Source organism: Mobula hypostoma, chromosome 14 (genome assembly GCF_963921235.1).
Source record: "Mobula hypostoma chromosome 14, sMobHyp1.1, whole genome shotgun sequence".
NCBI classification, from domain to species: domain Eukaryota; kingdom Metazoa; phylum Chordata; class Chondrichthyes; order Myliobatiformes; family Myliobatidae; genus Mobula; species Mobula hypostoma.
In genome coordinates, this window is record NC_086110.1 from 4857522 (window position 1) to 4876512 (window position 18991).

At 41.8% G+C, this 18991-nt stretch overlaps 1 protein-coding gene across 1 annotated transcript in view; it reads right to left on the minus strand.

Annotated features, from left to right (window-relative positions):
* The window catches only part of aars1 (alanyl-tRNA synthetase 1), a 62689-nt gene that overhangs the window by 16723 nt on the left and 26975 nt on the right, over positions 1–18991 (minus strand). Inside the window, exons 9-14 of the mRNA XM_063066608.1 lie at positions 11781–11931; positions 9546–9670; positions 4683–4827; positions 4154–4332; positions 2900–3013; positions 884–1090 (exon numbers count right to left, since the gene is read on the minus strand). Coding sequence (XP_062922678.1) covers positions 884–1090; positions 2900–3013; positions 4154–4332; positions 4683–4827; positions 9546–9670; positions 11781–11931 — 921 coding nt within the window. The remainder of the gene's footprint in view (positions 1–883; positions 1091–2899; positions 3014–4153; positions 4333–4682; positions 4828–9545; positions 9671–11780; positions 11932–18991) is intronic.

Consider the following 18991-nt stretch of genomic DNA (forward strand, 5'->3'; position numbering starts at 1 on the left):
ACCTAAAACAGAACTGGGCAACTCAGAATAAATCCCCACGGAGACCAGATTACCCATTCGTCCACCACCATACCCATTTATTTACCTGAACACAAGGCTCAGGAGTAAAAGTAGGTCACCAGACCCCTGAAGTCTGCTCCACCATTCAATCAGACCACGGCTGATCCATGCTGGCCTCACATGTTCTTCAGTGCCAGTTCTTCATCAGCCTCCATTCTCCAATCTTCCAATTTACTTTCACTTTAAATACTTTAATGGTCTAGCCGGAATAACTCTCCGGAATAGAACATTCTAGAGATTCATCTTATGCTGAAAAAGCAATTCCTATGGACCTAAAAACAAGTGATACTATAGATGCTGGAAATCTTGAGCAACACATACAATGTTGGAGGAACTCAGCAGGTCAGGCAGCGTCGATAGAGGTGAATAAACAGTCAATGGTTTGGACAGAGACTCTTCATGAACACAGAACATTACAGCAGTGGTGACCTTTTTCACCTACTTCAAGATCAATTTAATCCTTCCCCCCTACATAACCCTTCATTTTTCTATCATCCATGTGCCTATCCAAGAGTTTCTTAAATGTCCCTCTTATATCTGCCTTTAGTACCACCCCTGGCAGGGTGATCCATGCACTGACCATTCATTGTGTAAAAATCTTACCTCTGACAACCCCCTATACTTGGCTCCAATCACCTTAAAATTATGCCCCCTCGTATAAGTCATTTCTGCACTGGGAAAAAGCTCCTGGCTGTCTACTTGCTTTATGCCTCTTGTCATCTTGTACATCTCTATGGACCTGAGTTTTAAGTGGAGTGGACCAGTGCTTTAAATTTAAAGAGTTAACTGGAAAATAGTTAAAATAAAAATTGGTTCTCCTTACCTTGGCATCTTGAATCATTTTGTTTGTTATCTCTTCACATCTTTTTATCTCCTGCGTGCTCATAGCTCCTTTGGCTGTGAAGTCAAAGCGGAGCCTGTCTGGTGCCACCAGAGAACCTCGCTGGTCAGCCTCACCCAGCACAGACCGCAGGGCAAAGTTCAGCATGTGGGTGCTGGTGTGGTTACTCATGACAGTTCGTCTCCTGGTCTGGTGCAAAATACAGAAGAGTTTAACGACAGCAATCACAAAAATAAGTTCATGCCACAACTCAAAGCCCTATCTGCCACAGTATTCTAGGCACACATCGAATTACAATATTTTAAATCCAAAATCAAAAAGCAGAAATCAGAATTAAGAACAATACTGGAAATACTCAACAAGCCAGGCAGGTTTTGGGAAGAGAGAGAAAAATCGGTAATGTTTGAAGTCTATAAATCACCAGGTGACATATCCCACGCTCCCTCTAAACCCACTGGATCCCATGTTCTCAGAGTCACCCAGTCCACTGGAAAACTGTGTAACTTTCAAGTCAAGTAGGTACTTCAGGATATTAGACCATAAAATATTGGAGTAGAACTAGGCCATTTGGACCATCAAGCCTGCTCAGTCATTCCATCCTGGCTGATCTATTCTCTCTCTCAACCCCATTTTCCTGCCTTCTCCCTGTAGCCTTTGATGCCCTGAATAATCAAGAATCGCAATATGAATTGTACTCAATAGACTGGCCAATTAATCAGTCCAACACCACTGAGCCTAGCATGCAGGAACAGGGCTTTGTTCTGACTGGCTGATTGTCAGAACAACTAACAGTTAACTTGCAGGCTGAGTCGGTGGTAAGGAAGGCGAATACAACGTTAGCATTCATTCCGAGAGAACCAGAGAACAAAATCAAGTAGTAATGCTAAGGCTTTATCAGGCATTGGCTAGAGCACACTTGGGAGTATCGTAAGCAGTTTTGGACTCCTTATCTAAAGATGTGCTGGCATTCGAGAGGGACCAAAGGAGGTTCATGAGAATGGAAGGGTTAACATTTCAGGAGCATTTGATGGTTCTGGGGCTATACTCACTTGAATTTAGAAGAATGGGGGAGGGGGGCGAAAGATCTCATGAAACCTATTGAATATTGAAATACCTGATAGAGTAGACGTGGAGAGGATGCTTCCAATAGTGGGTGAATTTTAGGACCAGAGGCCAAAGCCTCAGAATAGAGGGATGTCTATTTAGAACAGACGAGGAGGAATTGGTGAATCTGTGGAGGCAGTCACTGGGTATATTTAAAGTGGGGGTTAATAGGTGCTTGATTAGTCAGGGTGTAAAGGTTACAGGGAGAAGGCTGGAGAATGGCATTGAGGAGCAGACCTGATGGGCCAACTGGCCCAATTCTGTTGTTACGTCTGAATTAGCCTGTCTGTTGTATGTTTCCTTAGCACACATGATGCAGCTTCATGCCCTAGTTTGACAGTAATGGCAGTGACAGATCTGCAGGGCCACAATGTGATGGACTATAGTGGTGTACATTTCTGTTGTGGCAATTGCCCACAATACCTCATGCGTGGCCAATTATGAACTGCTAGGTGTATTCCTTGTATATCCCGCTTAGTACAATCTCAGTGCCACAAACAGGATAGAGGGTGCCCTTAGTGCGATGACAGGACTTTGCCTCTACAAGCACTGTCCCGTGGCTACTTCCACCAATGAGATGACAGATAGATACATCTGCAACAGGCAGATAGGCAAGGACGAGGTCAGGCAGAATAGTGACAGTGAACTGAAGAATCTGTCAGGGTGATTACTCAATTTGCATCTGGGGTTCTCAGACTAAAAGAGGCCACATCATGAGTAGGCAGTATAGTAAACTGGAAGTAGGAAGGTTGGATTCACCTGGGAGGGTTTGGGGTCCCCAAAGGACAAATAGCATGGTGGCAAAAGGTCAGACATTAAATCCCAGTAATTGCAAGGGAAGGGGTTACAAGGTGGGGAATAATAATGAAATTTTAAACATTAAAAAGGTATTACCTCATCTATGTACAGATGAACTTTATCTCCTACTTTGAGATGTCCATAAACTGTTCCGATGTGTAGGATATAACCGCCTCGTACCTGTACATTTTTCACTGTGAACTCAGTTTTCTGTGGAAGTACAATGAAATGAATTTAGTGGTACAAGTTCGACTGAGCGCTCTCATATCCATGAATGTAAAATAAAAGCTTGGACATAGAGGTTAATGGCATTGTTTGTTTGTGCACTTTGGTAAGGGTGTTATGAAACAAAAGTCTGTTTTGTGGGGTTGTGGCTTATTTGCCATTGAAAGCAGCTGCTCTTCCCGTTGCTTGGCTTGATGCCTAGTGTCCAGTTTCAAACACCCTGGGGGTATAAACAGTAACATACGCAAAAGGTTCACTCTCTTTTTCCCTTTGTCCTCAGAACCAATGGGAAGGTACGCTTCTTGCTTTTAACTTAAGTATCTGTTGAATATTTAATTGGGTAATTTGTGTAACTTGGGGGAACTTAGATATTTGGTTGAATTTTTTTTACTGCTTGTAAATAAATGATTCACAGTCAGTGTTCTCTGGCTCACTTGCCAAACCCGTGAACCTGCTTCAATATTACAGTCAGCTACAATTCTGCATGTTTCAAACATTCCCCCCAATGATGACAGCCACGTTGGACCAAACCAATAATTCATCCCTCAAGATAAACATGAGGAGGGAAGTTCAAATACAAAATTCTACATCCAATTCTCCATCAGTATCCATATCACTATCTAGCTATGGCTGATTACAACAGTCAAACGCAGCCCCCAAACTGCTCAGATACTCCTGGCTTTTATTTACTTGACGATACAACACAGAGTAGGCTCTTCCAGTGCTGCTACCCCAGCAAGCCCTGACAAACCCTAACCTCATGACAGGACAATTTACAATGATTGGTATGTCTTCGGACTGTGGGAAGAAGCCAGAGGACCGTGCATTCCAGGGGAGGAGGTACAGAATGGCACCGGAATTGAACTCTAAACTCCGGAATGCCGAGTTACAATAGCGTCACACTAACTACTACACCAATGACAACAGGTCAGCTCCTGGTCATTTGGTAAACTAGAGGATACTTATGACAGTGGGTCCACATGAACTTTAAGGCTAAATTGAGGACCAACGATGTACACAAGAGCAAGGGAAATAGTCCTGTTCCATTCGGAGTGAGGCAAAGATGATTTAGCTACTAAGGAGAACTTTCGCTAAAAGTGGAAATAGCAAGTAAAAGCTCCTTACATCTTCACTGCTGTCATCTTCTTTTATCAAGTAGCCCTCATCATAAATTTGTCCACCTTGTTCAGCATAGAAGCAGGTGGCATCAAGCAACACACCACAATCCTGACCCGTTTTCACCTCCTCCACGAACATTTTCTCCCTACGGATCGCTTTCACCGTGGCCTCTATAGACTCAAAAGCTGTAGAGAAAGGTTATTGACAGCAAAATTCAATAGGGAACAACAAACATCAGTGAAATACAAGCAAACTATCGAACCCCATTAAGAGCAGCTCTTCTACTGAAAAGTTTGCAACACATCATCACAGTGGGCACATTATCTTTCCCATTTCACTTTCCGAAGTATTCCAAATCAGATAGTTGAAAGTAGACTCCTAAAAAAATTAGCATTATTTGTCACATGTACATCGAGACATATGGTGAAATGGGTTGTTTGAGACAAATCATCACTATGCTTCTGGCCCTTAACCCTAACCATATAACTTTGAAATGTGGGAGGAAGCCAACTTAAAGCAATAAAGCAGAAGTTACCATAGTTTCCACTGTCATCTGACTTGTAGTTGTACTTCGGTGAATCATCAGAGACTTCCAACCCTTTAGCACGCAAGTCATCAATTGCATAGATGTCTAGCATGATGTGATCATCATCACCCGCACCCTTCCCTTGAGATTTCAGCTGCAGGGTTAAAACATCAATGTCAATTTTGCAAAAGCACAAAGCACAGGTATGATTTTTTATTTTAAAAAAAACAGTGGATATCAATAGGTCAACATCACCGCTATGCTAGATAAACAGCAAAAAATATGCGAGATATTGGACAAACAAGATGCAATATTTTTCACAGTGCCTTTTAGAAATTACTTCCTTAAATGCATTAAGAAGATTGAATAGACAGAATCTTCCTCTCCTTGGACTTCTTATTGCTGGAAAATAAAGTTTTTAAGTTTCCTTCTCATAAACTTAATATATGTTTTTAAACATACTGAATAGAAGATTAACAGACCTATGCTTCTCAGTTTATGTTCCCACCAGCGTTTAAGTGGTGTCAGGTTATCCTCTTCTCAATTTGTTTACTTTCCCCAAATATCTAATAATACCATTATCATCAGAGCCTTACAAATCCTTTGAAACCCTCCTTACATATTGGGATTAGTGCAATGCATCTTTTCAGTTTTTGATCACCTCATGTGAACTTGGGTTGGCCCTTGTGTAGCTACATTTAGAAAGTACACGGCTCATTTATAACTTTGCAGAAGCTCGAAGGAATCACTGAGTCGACTTAATGTTCAAATAAAAACACAAGATGTTGCAAGTATTTAGCAAGTGAGGCACCATTGTTGAAGAGCTTTTTGTCCTACAAATGCTGACCAACCATAAGACAGGAGCAGAAATAGGCCATTTGGCCCATTGAGTTTGCTGTGCCATTTCATCATGGCTGATTTATCTCTCACTACCTCAATTCTCTGTCTTCTCCCTGTAACCTTTAGACACCGTTACAAATCAAGAGCCAATCAACCTCTGGTTTAAATATACTCAACGACTTGACTTCCACAGGTATCTGGCTAAAGACATTTCTCCTAATCTTTGTTCTAAAGAGATATCCTTCTAGTCTGAAAATGTGCCCTCTGATCCTAGACTCCCCACTCTAAGCAACATCCTCTCCACATCCACTATCTAGGCCTTTCAATATTCAATAGGTTTCAAAGAGGCCCCTTTCATCGTCTGAGTACAAGCCCAGGGTCATCTAGTGCTCCTCGTATGTCAACTCTTTCTATTGACCCAAGTATCTTCAGCATTTCCTGGTTTTATCTCAGAGATTCAGCACCTTCAGTTTTTTTTTGTTTCTGTTTATACTCAATCTAGCAACTTGCAATTTCCACCTCTTTTCCAACAGTTTCTAACAGAACAGTACTACTGTGAAAAAGTTCTTCTTATGTTACAAACGTGCTCTGCATACAACGTTTTTCCTGAGCATATTCTGTTCCGCAATTCTTCCTCTATCCGTATGGGTAATACCTTCATTCTCATCCTGCAGCATCTCTGCAATTTACTTCTATCAATTTTAATTTTGTTTAATCTATTGTGGGTCAGATGTTTTCAATAACATCAATTTGCATTATTAGAAAATATCTAAAGGCTATTCATATATTTACATAAAATAAAATCTGACAGCAAATCACAAAGAGGTATGACAAGATAGATAACAAGTAGATGTACATTCTATAGAAGACGCTGAAGAGAGGATCAGATGGCGAGAACTCAGGAGTACAATTCTAGAGTTAACGCAGTAGAAGGCACCGTTGATAACTGGAGAAATGAAAATTAGGGGTATGTAATGAGGTAGAAGTGTGGAGACTGTTGCACTAAAAGAAATTACATGGACAGGGAGAGGGAAGACCGTGTCAGAATCAGAATCAGGTTTATCATCACCGGCGCATGACGTGAAATTTGTTAACTTAACAGCAGCAGTTCAATGCAATACATAATACAGAAGAGAAAAAAAAATAATCATAATAGATAAATACCTAAATCAATTAAAGTAAATGTTTATTGAATCGATTAAAAACGTGCAAAAAACAGAATATTAAAAAATGTGAGATAGTGTCCAAGGGTTCAACAGCCATTTAGGAACCGGATGGCAGAGGGGAAGAAGCTGTTCCTGAATTGCTGAGTGTGTGCCTTCAGGCTTCTGTACCTTCTTCCTGATGGTAACAGTGAGAAAAGGGCATGTCCTGAGTGCTGGAGGTCCTTAATAATAGGCACTGCCTTTCTTGAAGATGTCCTGGGTACTTAATAGCCTAGTACCCAAGATGGAACTGACGAGATTTACAACCCTCTGCAGCTTCTTCTGGTCCTGTGCAGTAGCCCCCCATACCAGACAGTGATGCAGCCTGTCAGAATGCTCTCCACAGTACAAATACAAAAGTTTTTGAGTGTATTTGTTGACATGCCAAATCTCTTCAAACTCCTAATGAAGTATAGCCGCTGTCTTGCCTTCTTTGTAACAACATCGATGTGTTGGGACCAGATTAGATCCTCAGAGACCTTAACACCCAGAAACTTGAAGCTGCTCACTCTCTCCACTTCTGATCCCTCTATGAGGATTGGTGTGTGTTCCTTCATCTTATCCTTCCTGAAGTCCACAATCAGCTCTTTTGTCTTACTGATGTTGAGTGCCAGGTTGTTGCTGTGACACCATTCCACTAGTTGGCACATCTCACTCCTGTACGCCCTCTCGTCACCACCTGAGATTCTACCAACAATGGTTGTATCGTCACCAAATTTATAGATGGTATTTGAGCTATGCCTAGCCACACAGTTTTTTTTAATCTCTGTACCTCCCTCTGCAATTGAATCCTTGACTTCCTAACTGGAAGACCGCAATCTTTACAAATTGGTGATAACATGTCCTCCTCGCTGACAATCAACACTGGCACACCCCAAGGGTGTGTGCTTAGCCCACTGCTCTAGAGAGAGAGAGAGTACAGCAGTGGGCTAAGCACACACCCTTGGGGTGTGCCAGTGTTGATCGTCAGCGAGGAGGATATGTTATCACCAATTTGTAAAGATTGCGGTCTTCCGGTTAGGAAGTCAAGGATTCAATTGCAGAGGGAGGTACAGAGACCCAGGTTCTGTAACTTCTCAATCAGGATTGTGGGAATGATGGTATTAAATGCTGATTTATAGTTGATGAACAGCATGTTGTTGTCCAGGTGGTCTAAAGCTGTGTGGAGAGCCATTGAGATTGCATCTGCTGTTGACTTATTGCGGTGATAGACAAATTGCAATGGATCCAGGTCCTTGCTGAGGCAAGAGTTCAGTCTAGCCATGACCAACCTCTCAAAGCATTTCATCACTGTAGATGTGAGTGCTACTGGGCAATTGTCATTAAGGCAGCTCACAATATTCTTCTTCGGCACTAGTATAATTGTTGCCTTTTTGAAGCAAATGGGATTTAAAAACAGATGGAAATTTTTAAACCGAGCTATTATCAACATAGGTTAAGAGGCTTCACAGTGAAAACCATGTGCTAAGTTGGGGTAAGAGTACCAGTTTTGAGTGTGCTATTTCTTGAAGCAAAATGATACGCTGGCCAAGGCAGTGCTGGAGTAGCTAAATCCGGATGAGGTGTTCTGTAAATGAGTCAAGGCAAAGTTAAGAGTCAGGGAAATACCTTAGATTCAGCTTGCTGACTGCAGAGATTACCCTCTACTGGCCAAACTCTGGTATAATTAGAGTGTTTTAAATATTAACTCACCGGGTATAATTTGACCTTAAAATTAACCAACCTAATCATGGCTATTTCTGAAACTCAGTTCATGTTAAACTTGATCATTTGTTACCAAGTACAGCTCCAATCCCATGCCCTTTCTTTAAGGGGGCAGCGAACATTTCCCCAAAAGCTGCACGCATTTCAATACAGTCAAATCAGGATAAGTCCTGCTTCTTGCTGCTTCCTTCCAGCTAGGTCCACAGTACAATTACCTATTTAAAAATGCTCAACGTTGCTCCACAACATGCTGTTTGTAGTTTTGTATTCAAGTAGTCCACAAATCATTCCGATTACAATATACAACAATTTGCAGGGGTTTATTTATAAATATGGATGATTTCTAGATAAATTCTCACCTTTCCTCACACTACACAACAACTTTATTTTCTTCTGAGCAACCCCTGGCAAATCCTTTAGAGCCATAGAGTCAGGAGACACAGAAACAGGCCCTACAGCCCATCTACTCCTTGCCAAACTATCATTCTGCCTCGTTCCATCAACCTGCATCTGGACCAAAGCCCTCCGTATCCCCTCCATCCAAGTACTCATCCAAACTTCTCCTAAATTCTGAAATCAAACTTATATCCATTGCTTTTTCCAAACACCTTAACTTCAAAAGTTAACAAATATCTGCCATTGTCAAGAAATAACTTTCACAAAATTACTAAAGCACTTTTATCAGTGAATGGTAAATAATTTATACAAAATATTTTGTTTGATTATATTTTGACCTCAGGACATTCCAGTGCTTTATAGCATTTCGCAAGCATTGAAGTGCAGATTAGCAACCAGATCATCTGTTGTAGCAGTGATGATTGGAGGATATATCTTGGCCAAAATTAACTTCACCTGAAGAATTCTAGTATTTTTTTTAGCAAGTATAGTTAATAATACGAACAGCACAAATAAATGATGCAGTGTGGAAAGATTATATACTCGGAATATTTCAGGAACCCAACTTCATCAGATAATGTCAATTTGCATCTTCTGCAAAACAAGCTCAAGGTAAAACAGTTCAGAAACTTTCTAGCATAACTCATATAAACAAATCACAGCAATGAAGAGCTGCTAATCAACCAATATCTGCATTGCAACATTATCAGTGCACCCACAAACATACTTGAGCAGTTTTTTTCTCTTCCTCAAAGCCCTCCAGGTCTACACGGAGTCCCTTCTCTTCAGCGATCAGTCCCGTTAAATCCACAGGAAATCCATAGGTGTCATAAAGCAACCAAGCTGTATCACCTGGGGACAAAAATATAATCACATGCTACATCATCACATGCAAAGAAATCAAGTGCAAAATGCATTGGGCATTGATTTATTTGCCTTTGCCTTATAAAATGATTAAAAATGCCTGAAATATCCCTTCAGCCAACAATGATTACTGAAAAGATCAGGAGACAGCACCTGAGAATTCATGATTTCATACTCAAGAGGCAGAAAGAAAGAAATGGGGTTGCTTATGTCTTTATGTACGAGCTAATCTTTAAACAAAAAAAAATCAGATGCAACAATTTATAATTCAACTTAATTATGTTCTCATACTATGACTGAATTTACTGTGTCCCCAATAGTAAAATCATTTTGTCCACCTGAAATATATGCTTAGGCTTACTGCAGCTCTACGAGTGTTAGCAGCTGCCCCACAAAAATAACTTGGCCTCATTCTGCTGTTTTAAAGTGGCATGATGTACCCAGCACCTTTGTCAGACAATATTTGAAATGGGCTGCTCCAGAAAACAGCAGAGGTGACCAAATACTCCAAGTGGGCTTCAAAGGAGCATCTTTGCTAAGAGTTAGAAGAGCAAGGAGGCAATTCCAGAGATTGGGGCTCATGCAACTGTAAGCATAGTAAAGCAATCAAAATTGGTGAATTCCCATCCTCTATCATTTTAACTAGCACATTCTGCACCAAATAAAATTCTCATCTTTTCACTAGTACTTCTGCCAATACCTTAAATCAATGGTGTCTGGTTACTGACCCTTTTGAATTACTCTTGTTATATTTACTCTATAAGTAGTTTTACTTAAATGTGGGAAGATGGGTTAACCGTAGGGGATTTCAATGCTCGAGCTTTGGACAGTGCCTTCAGAAGAAACGGAATTGCACCTTCATAAAACATGGAGTGTTACAACACAGTACAGGCCATTCAGCTCACGATGCTGTGCCAACCTTTTAACCTGCTCCAACATCATTCAACTCTTCCCTCCTACATAGTCCTCTATTTTTCTACCATGTGTCTGAGTTTCTTAAATGTCCCTAATGCATCTGCCTCGACCACTACCCCTGGCAGGGCATTCCACGTTTAAAAAAAACTTACTTCTGATAACCCCCTCCCCATACTTCCCTCCAATCACCTTAAAAATCATGTCCCCTTGTACTAGCGATTGCTGCACAGGGAAAAAGTCTCTGACTGTTCACTTGATTTATGCCTCTCATCATCTTGCACACCTCTGTCAAGTCACTTCTCATCCTCCTTCACTCCAAAGAGAAAAGCCCTAGCTCACTCAACCTACCCTCGTAAGAAACGTGCTCTAAGCTAGGCAGCATCCTAGTAAATCTACTCTGCACCCTCTCTAAAGCTTTCACATCCTTCCTATAATGAGGCGACCAGAACCGAATACAATATTCCAAGCATGGTCCAATCAGGGGTTCTTGAACTCAATTTCACGACTAACGAAGGCCAACACACCATATGTCTTCTTAACAATCCTGTTGTTGCACAGCAACTTTGAGGGATCTATGGACATGGATCCCAAGATCCCTCTGTTCCTCCATACTGCTAAGAATCCTGCTATTAACCCTGTATTCTGCCTTCAAATTCAACCTTCCAAAGTGATCACCTAACTTTTTTTTGGGTTGAACTCCATCTGCTACTTCTCTATACAGCCCTTCATCCTGTCAATCCTGTTGTAAACTATGATAGCCTTCTGCACTATCCACAACCCAACCAACCTTTGCATTTATCTGCAAACTTACTAAGCCACTTTTCAACTTCATCTGTCATTTTGAAAAATCACAAAGAACAGGCTTCCCAGATCAGATCCCTGTGGAATACCACTGGTCACTGACCTTCAGGCAAGAATATGCTCCATGTGTCAGCACCCTCTGCCTTCCATGAGTAAGCCAATTCTCTATCCACACAGTCAAGCTTCCCTGGATTTCATGCCTCCTGATTTCCTGAATAAGCCTGCCGTGGGGAATCTTATCAACTGTCTTACTAAAATCCATATACACCACATCCATTGCTTCACCTTCATCAATGTGCTTCATAGTAACAGAAAAGCCGAAGTACTCACAATTCAGGAACCAGCTTTAAATCTGTTGTTCAATAAATGTTTCTTTACTAACCTGGTATGATTTTATTATCAGTCAAGCTCTGGATCTTCCGCTCAAGGATCCGCCTCCCCCTGTTTAGTGTTTTCAAGAACTGCTCCTCCTCTTCATTAATAATATCCTTCAACATATCTGGATCTTTTTTAAGCTCTGGGAATGCATCTCCCTAAACATAAAATAACAAACTATACTCAGTCCGCATAATTTGCCGATTTGCTGTCTGTGGATCCACGCTCTTACGGATCAGAACCATCCATCTTAAATAAAACACAGAGTGCCATGGCTCTTTGCTGTGTGATCTAACAGAAAGCAGTCTTCATTTGCGTAGCTGCATCTTGTGATTTTAAAATCATTGAATGCATGGAATACAAGTATCAAAAGCATCATTTCCATTTCTGTATCAAAATCTGTTAATACATTTAAGAACTGTGTTAATGCTTTTAGAATATTTAAGGCCACGTATATGTTTGAGGGGTGTGTTGGGTAGAAAGGAGAGAACAGGTTGTATCCAGTTATTTAATATCAGTCACTGGTGGATAACAAGAACTTCATGCCTGTCATTTTAAACATATGTTATGCTATTAATGGGCAGAGCAGAGGAGGAGGACGGCGCCTAACGGCAACTCCTTTGCTTGCATCTTCAGGAACAGCTCTATTTCTATCTTTGATATCTCTTTTTCCCCTTTTCAAGGTTCTTTTGAAGACCATGACCTGGAGTTACACAGACTTCGGTTCTTTGCGGAAATGGGGCCTACTCTCAGGGCCTCGTGACAGGCCGCGTTTCAATACGCCAAGGATGCGGCCTGGAAGACTAGTGCACCTTCAAGGTGCTGGATTTTTGTGGCTCTGGAGGCGGGCGGACTTGAGGCCGGTGCCACCGCCTGATGCGTTGTGGGAGTACCCGGAAGATCATAAGTAGCGAGCTGGCTGCTGGCTGTGTGCCCAGAGACCTGAGCTCGGAAAAAATGATGCAACAGACTTTTAACACCATAAATCAACGAGTTGCTTTGTTATGCCTCCCCTCATGCTGTAAAACGGGGTCATCTCTTTTTCCCTTATTAGGGAGAGAGAGAGTCTGTGGTATGTTGAATTACCGGGTGAACGAGTGGTCTTTGGGGTACTGCAGGTCTGTATCTTTACTGGTGCTTTGCTGCACATGAGTGCATGGTGGGGGGTGCCAATGCTTTTTTGCTGGTGGGGGGAGGGGGGAATCATTGCTTTTCTGCTGCTTATATGTGGGAGGGGAGAGTTGGGTGGGCTTTGGGATTCAAGTATTTAACTGTCATTCGTACTTGGACAACGTCTCCCATCCACTACATAATGTACTGCGTGGGCACAGGAGTACATTCAGCCAGAGACTCATTCCACCGAGATGCCGCACAGAGTGTCATAGGAAGTCATTCCTGCCTGTGGCCATCAAACTTTACAACTCCTCCCTTGGCGGGTCAGACACCCTGAGCCAATAGGCTGGTCCTGGACTTATTTCCTGACATAATTTACATATTACTATTTAATTATTTATGGTTTTATTACTATTTTTTATGGTGCAACAGTAACGAAAACCAATTTCCCCTGGGATCAATAAAGTATGACTATGACTATGACTATACTTTGGGGCACTACTCTGTTTTCGTGGATGTTTGTGAAGAAAAAGAATTTCAGGATGTATATTGTATACATTTCTCTGTCATTAAATGTACTTTGTACCTATTGAAATTCTTTATACATCTCTTTAGATTTAGAAGTGAATCTCTTACACTATGGTAAATAGGTTGCTTAGGGAGAAGAAAATGGTACATGATAAGCCACATTTAATTTTTAAGATCAAGTTTATTATTACTGATTTATGTGACGTGAACTTTGTTATTCTGCAGAAGCAGTGCAGTGCAAAATACTTGAAGCTGCACGGGTGTGCAGCCACGCAGTAACTCAAATGTTCCCGCGCACACTCTGTTGCCACGCAGATGGCCAGAGAAAGTTATGAAATGTGAAAGATTTTCTTTGTTGTATTGTATTTCATTATACCCTTCAATTAATAAATAAAATCAGAAGTGATTTTTCAATTTCATTCTAAATATTTACAGTATGCCAATTACAAAAAGAACACTGAAAATGCCACGCAGTTTTCAGGCCATGTAAAAATTTCATGCTCAGAGCAGTGGGTGGTCTATGCAGTTGTAAAACTTAATTAAGAGGGAACGTTAGTACAAAGATTTAAAAATTACTATGAAATACAAAAATAGCGCAAATAATGAGGTAGTGTCACATGGAACTATGACATTGCAGCCATTAGCAAGACTTGGTTGCAGGAGCTCAGTGCTGCAGGTTCCATTGTTTTAGACGTGACAGAGCAGGAGGGATTAAAGGGGAAAGGTGGCATTATGAGTCAGGAAAACTGCCAGGGCAGTGCTCAGTCCGGTCAGGCTGAAGAACTTGTCGAGTGACGCTTTATGGGTAGAACTGAGGAACAATGGGATTACATTATAGATCACCTGGGATTTAGAGGAACAAATTTGTAGAGGGATTACAGGGAAACACAAGGTTACAGTAACAGGTGATTTTAACTTTACACATATTCTCCAGGACTCATACTGTAAAAGGGCAGAATGGGATAGTACGTCAAGTGTGTTCAGGAAAGGTTCCTTAATCAGTACACACAAGTCCCAGTTAGACACTAGATCTTGTATTAGGGAATGAGACAGGGCAGGTGACAGAAGTTTGTGTAGGGGAACACTTTGCGTCTAGTGATCACAATACCATTAGTTTTAAGGTAATCATGGAAAAGGATAATACTGGTCCTCAGACTGAAATTCTAAATTGGAGAAAGGCTAATTTTGATGGCACCAGAAAGGATCTGCCAAGTTTGTACTGGGACAGGTTGTTTTCTGGCAAAGGTGTATTGGGCAAATGGAAGACTTTCAAAAGTGAAACTTTTTGAGTGCACAGATTTATGTTCCTGTCATAATAAAAAGGACAACGAACATAGGGAACCTTGATTTAAGAGCGATATTGAGGCCCTGGTTAAGAAAAAGGGGGTGCATAGCAGGTATAGGCAGGTAAGAACAAATGAGGTATTTGAGGAATGCAAGAGAACACTTAAAGAAGGAAATTCAGAGGATTAAGAGAAGGTCTGAGGTTGCTCCAGCACACAAGATGAAGGGGAATTCTTAGGGTTTCTACAGATATATTAAGAGCAAAAGAATAGCAAGGGACAAAATTGGTCCTCTGAAAGATCACAGCAGTTATCTAGGCGAGGTGCCAAAAGAGATGGGGGAGATCTTAAATGGATTTTTTGCATCTGTATTTACTCAGGAAACTGACAAAGAGTCTATAAAAGCGAGGCAAAACAGCAGCGAGGTCATGGACCCTATATAGATTATACTGGAGGTGTTGTTTGCTGCCTTGAGGCATATTAGGGTGGATAAATCCCCGGGATCTGACAAAGTGTTCTCTTGGACCCTGTGAGAGGCTAATGCAGATATTGCAGAGATATTTAAAACGTTTTTAGCCAGGGTAAGATGCCAGAGGATTGAAGGATAGCTTGTATTGTTCCGTTTTTTAAGAAGGGCTCTAAGAATTAACCAGGAAACTATAGACAGGTGAGCCTGACATCAGTAGTGAGAAAGTTATTGGAAGGTATTCTAACAGACCGTATGAGTATTTCAATAGACATGGACTGATAAGGGATAGTCACCTTGGAAATTTTTGTCTAACCTAATAGATAATGTTATATAGGCTGAGAAAGCACTAGATCCTTTTTCTATCTTATAGAGTTTTTTTGAAGACGTTACCAGGAAAGTTGATGAAGGCAAGGCAGTGGATGTTGTCAACATGGACTTTAGCAAAGCCTTTGACAAAGTTCCACATGGGAGGTTGGTCAAGGAGGTTCAGTCAGTTGGCATTCAAGATGAGGTAGTAAAATAGATTAGATATGCCAGAATGGTAGTAGATGGTTGTCCTTCTGGCTGGAGGCATGTGATTAGTGTGCTGCAAGGATTGGTGCTGGGTCTGTTATGTTTGTCGTCTATATCAGTGGTCCCCAACCACCGGGCTGCGAAGCATGTGCTACCGGGCTGTGAGGAAACAATATGAGTCAGCTGCACCTTTCCTCATTCCCCGTCACACACTGTTGAACTTGAACATAGGGTTGCCAACTGTCCTGTATTTGCCGGGATATCCCATATATTGGGCTAAATTGGTTTGTCCCGTATGTCCCCCGCTAAGGTACAGCGTTCCTATGAAACCTTTTATGCCGAAATGGCGTGAAGCGAAGAAGCAATTACCATTAATTTATATGGGAAAAATTTTTGAGTGTTCCCAGACCCAAAAAATAACCTACCAAATCATACCAAATAACACATAAAACCGAAAATAACACTAACATATAGTAAAAGCGGGAATGATATGATAAATATGATAAGTCCGGAAGATGAAGGCAAAACCGATTTGTGGGGAAAAGATCAGCACGTACGCGCATGCGCACACAAGTGCCCACGCAAGGCTTCATGGTCATGGTAGTCTTTCGGGGGTAAAGTGTCCTGGGATTTGACTGCTACTTGTGTCCCTTATTTGGGAGTGAGAAAGTTGGCAACCCGAACTGTAAAAGACATATTGAGGTGAGTTTAACCCTACTTGAACACCACCCCCCCCGCCCCCACCCCTGGTCAGCCGGTCAATATTAAACCGGTCCGCAGTGCAAAAAAGGTTGGGGACCCCTAGTCTATATCAGTGAATTGGATGATAATGTGGTAAACTGAATTAGCAAATTTGGGAGGGCGGGGGGGAGGGGAGTGTAGTGGACAGTGAGGAAGATATCAAAGCTATCAGGAGGACCTGGATCAGCTGGAAAAATGGGCTGAGAAATGGCAGATGGAATTTAATGCAGACAAGTGTGAGATGTTGCACTTTGGGAGGACTCACCAGGGTAAGGAACTGAGGTGTGCGATAGAACAGAGGGATCTGGGAATACAGACGTATAATTCCTTGAAAGTGGTGGCACAGATTGCTAGGGTTGTAAAGAAAGCTTTTGGCACATTGGCCTACGTAAATCATTGTATTGAGTACAGGTGTTGGGACGTTGTGTTGAAATTGTACAAGATGTTGGTGAGGCCTAATTTGGAGTATTGTATGCAGGTTTGGTCACTTACCTACAGGCATGATGTAAATAAGATTGAAAGAGTGCAAAAAAAATTTACAAGGATATTGCTGGGTCTTGACAAGCTGAGCAAGAGGGAAAGGGTGACTAGGTTAGAACTTTATTTCCTAGAACATAGAAGATTGAGGGGAGATTTGATGGAGTTGTACAAAATTATGAGGGGTACAGATAGGGTAAATGCAGATGGGCTTTTTCCACCGAGGTTGGATGAGACTACAACTATTGGTCATGGGTTAAGGGTGAAAGGTGAAATGTTTAAGGAGAACATGATTAATTATTAATCAAAGTATTGAGTATAAGAGCTGGACTGTTATGATGAGGTTGTATAAGGCATTGGTGAGGCCGAATCTGGAGTATTGTGTTCAGTTTTGGTCACCAAATTACAGGAAGGGTATAAATAAGGTTGAAAGAGTGCAGAGAAAGTTTACAAGGATGTTACCGGGACTTGAGAAACTCAGTTACAGAGAAAGGTTGAATAGGTTAGGACTTTACTCCCTGGAACGTAGAAGAATGAGGGGAGATTTGATAGAGGTATATAAAATTATGACGGGTATAGTTAGAGTGAATGCAAGCAGGCTTTTTCCACTGAGGCAAGGGGAGGAAAAAACCAGAGGACATGGGTTAAGGGTGAGGGGGGAAAAGTTTAAAGGGAACATTGGGGGGGGGCTTCTTCACACAGCGAGTGGTGGGAATATGGAATGAGCTGCCAGACGAGGTGGTAAATGCGGGTTCTTTTTTAACATTTAAGAATAAATTGGACAGATACATGGATGGGAGGTGTATGGAGGGATATGGTCCGTGTGCAGGTCAGTGGGACTAGGCAGAAAATGGTTCGGCACAGCCAAGAAGGGCCAAAAGGCCTGTTTCTGTGCTGTAGTTTCTATGGTTCTATGAGGGGGAACTTCTTCACTCAGAGAGTGGTGAGTGTGTGGAATGAGCTACCAAAGCAAGTGGTGGATATGGGTGCAATTTCAACATTTAAGAGATACTTGGATAGGTGCATGGATGAGGGATATGGAGGGCAGGTCTATGAGACTAGGCAGATTACTGGTTCAGCATTGGTTAGATGGGCTGAAGGACCCGTTTCTATGCTGCAGTGTTCTATAACCCTATGATTGTGCCTGTGTGGAGCTGGCTGAGTCTATTACCATCTGCAGCCCATTGCAATCCCATGCAGTGGTGACTCTATACCAGTCAGAATTCTCTCCAATCCAAGAGAGATTGGTGACATATGAACCTCTCCAAACAAAGTAGAACTGCTGCCATGCCTTCTCGGTGATTGCATCAATGTATTGGGTCCATTAGGCCTCCTCATCGCTACCTGAGATTCTACCAACGACAGTGGTGCCATTGGCAAACTTATAGATGGCAGTTGAGCTGTGCTTAGCCACATGGTCATGAACATACAGCAGTGCCAAGCTTGATCCTTGAGGTTCTCCTGTGTTGATTGTCAGCAAGGAGGGAGTTGCAGAGAGAGGTACAGGGGCTCAGGTTTTGAAGTTTGTTGATTAGTACTGACAGAATGACGGCATTGAATGCCAAGCTGGAAATAATAAGTAGCTGCCTGATGTATGTTTTCTGGTTGTCTGAGTGCCAATGAGATTGTGCTCACTGTAGACTTGAGGTGGTAGGCACATTACAAAGGTTCCAGGTCTTTACTCAGGCAGGAGTTAATTCTAGCCATAACTAATCTCTTCAAGCACTTCAATACAGTAGAGGCGAGTTCTACCATATGGTAACTACTGAGGCAGCTCACCCTGCTCAACTTGAACACTGGTACATTGCTGCCCTCTTGAAGTAAGTGGGGACCTCGGGTTGAAGATGTCTTTGAGCACTCTATCTACTTGGTCAGCACAGGTTTTCAGTATCTGGCCAGGTACATGGTCAATAAAAGCAGTTTCAGGATGATACTTGAAACTTGGCAGTAAATCTTTTTTCTTTACCTAAAACTACTAACTCTTAAAGGAAATACCTTCTGCTCAAGGGCAGTGACTGAAAGAGCCTAGTCAACAAATCACAGACAAATCAGACCAGCTTTCAACATGACAAGCACATCTAAACAACTGTCGCT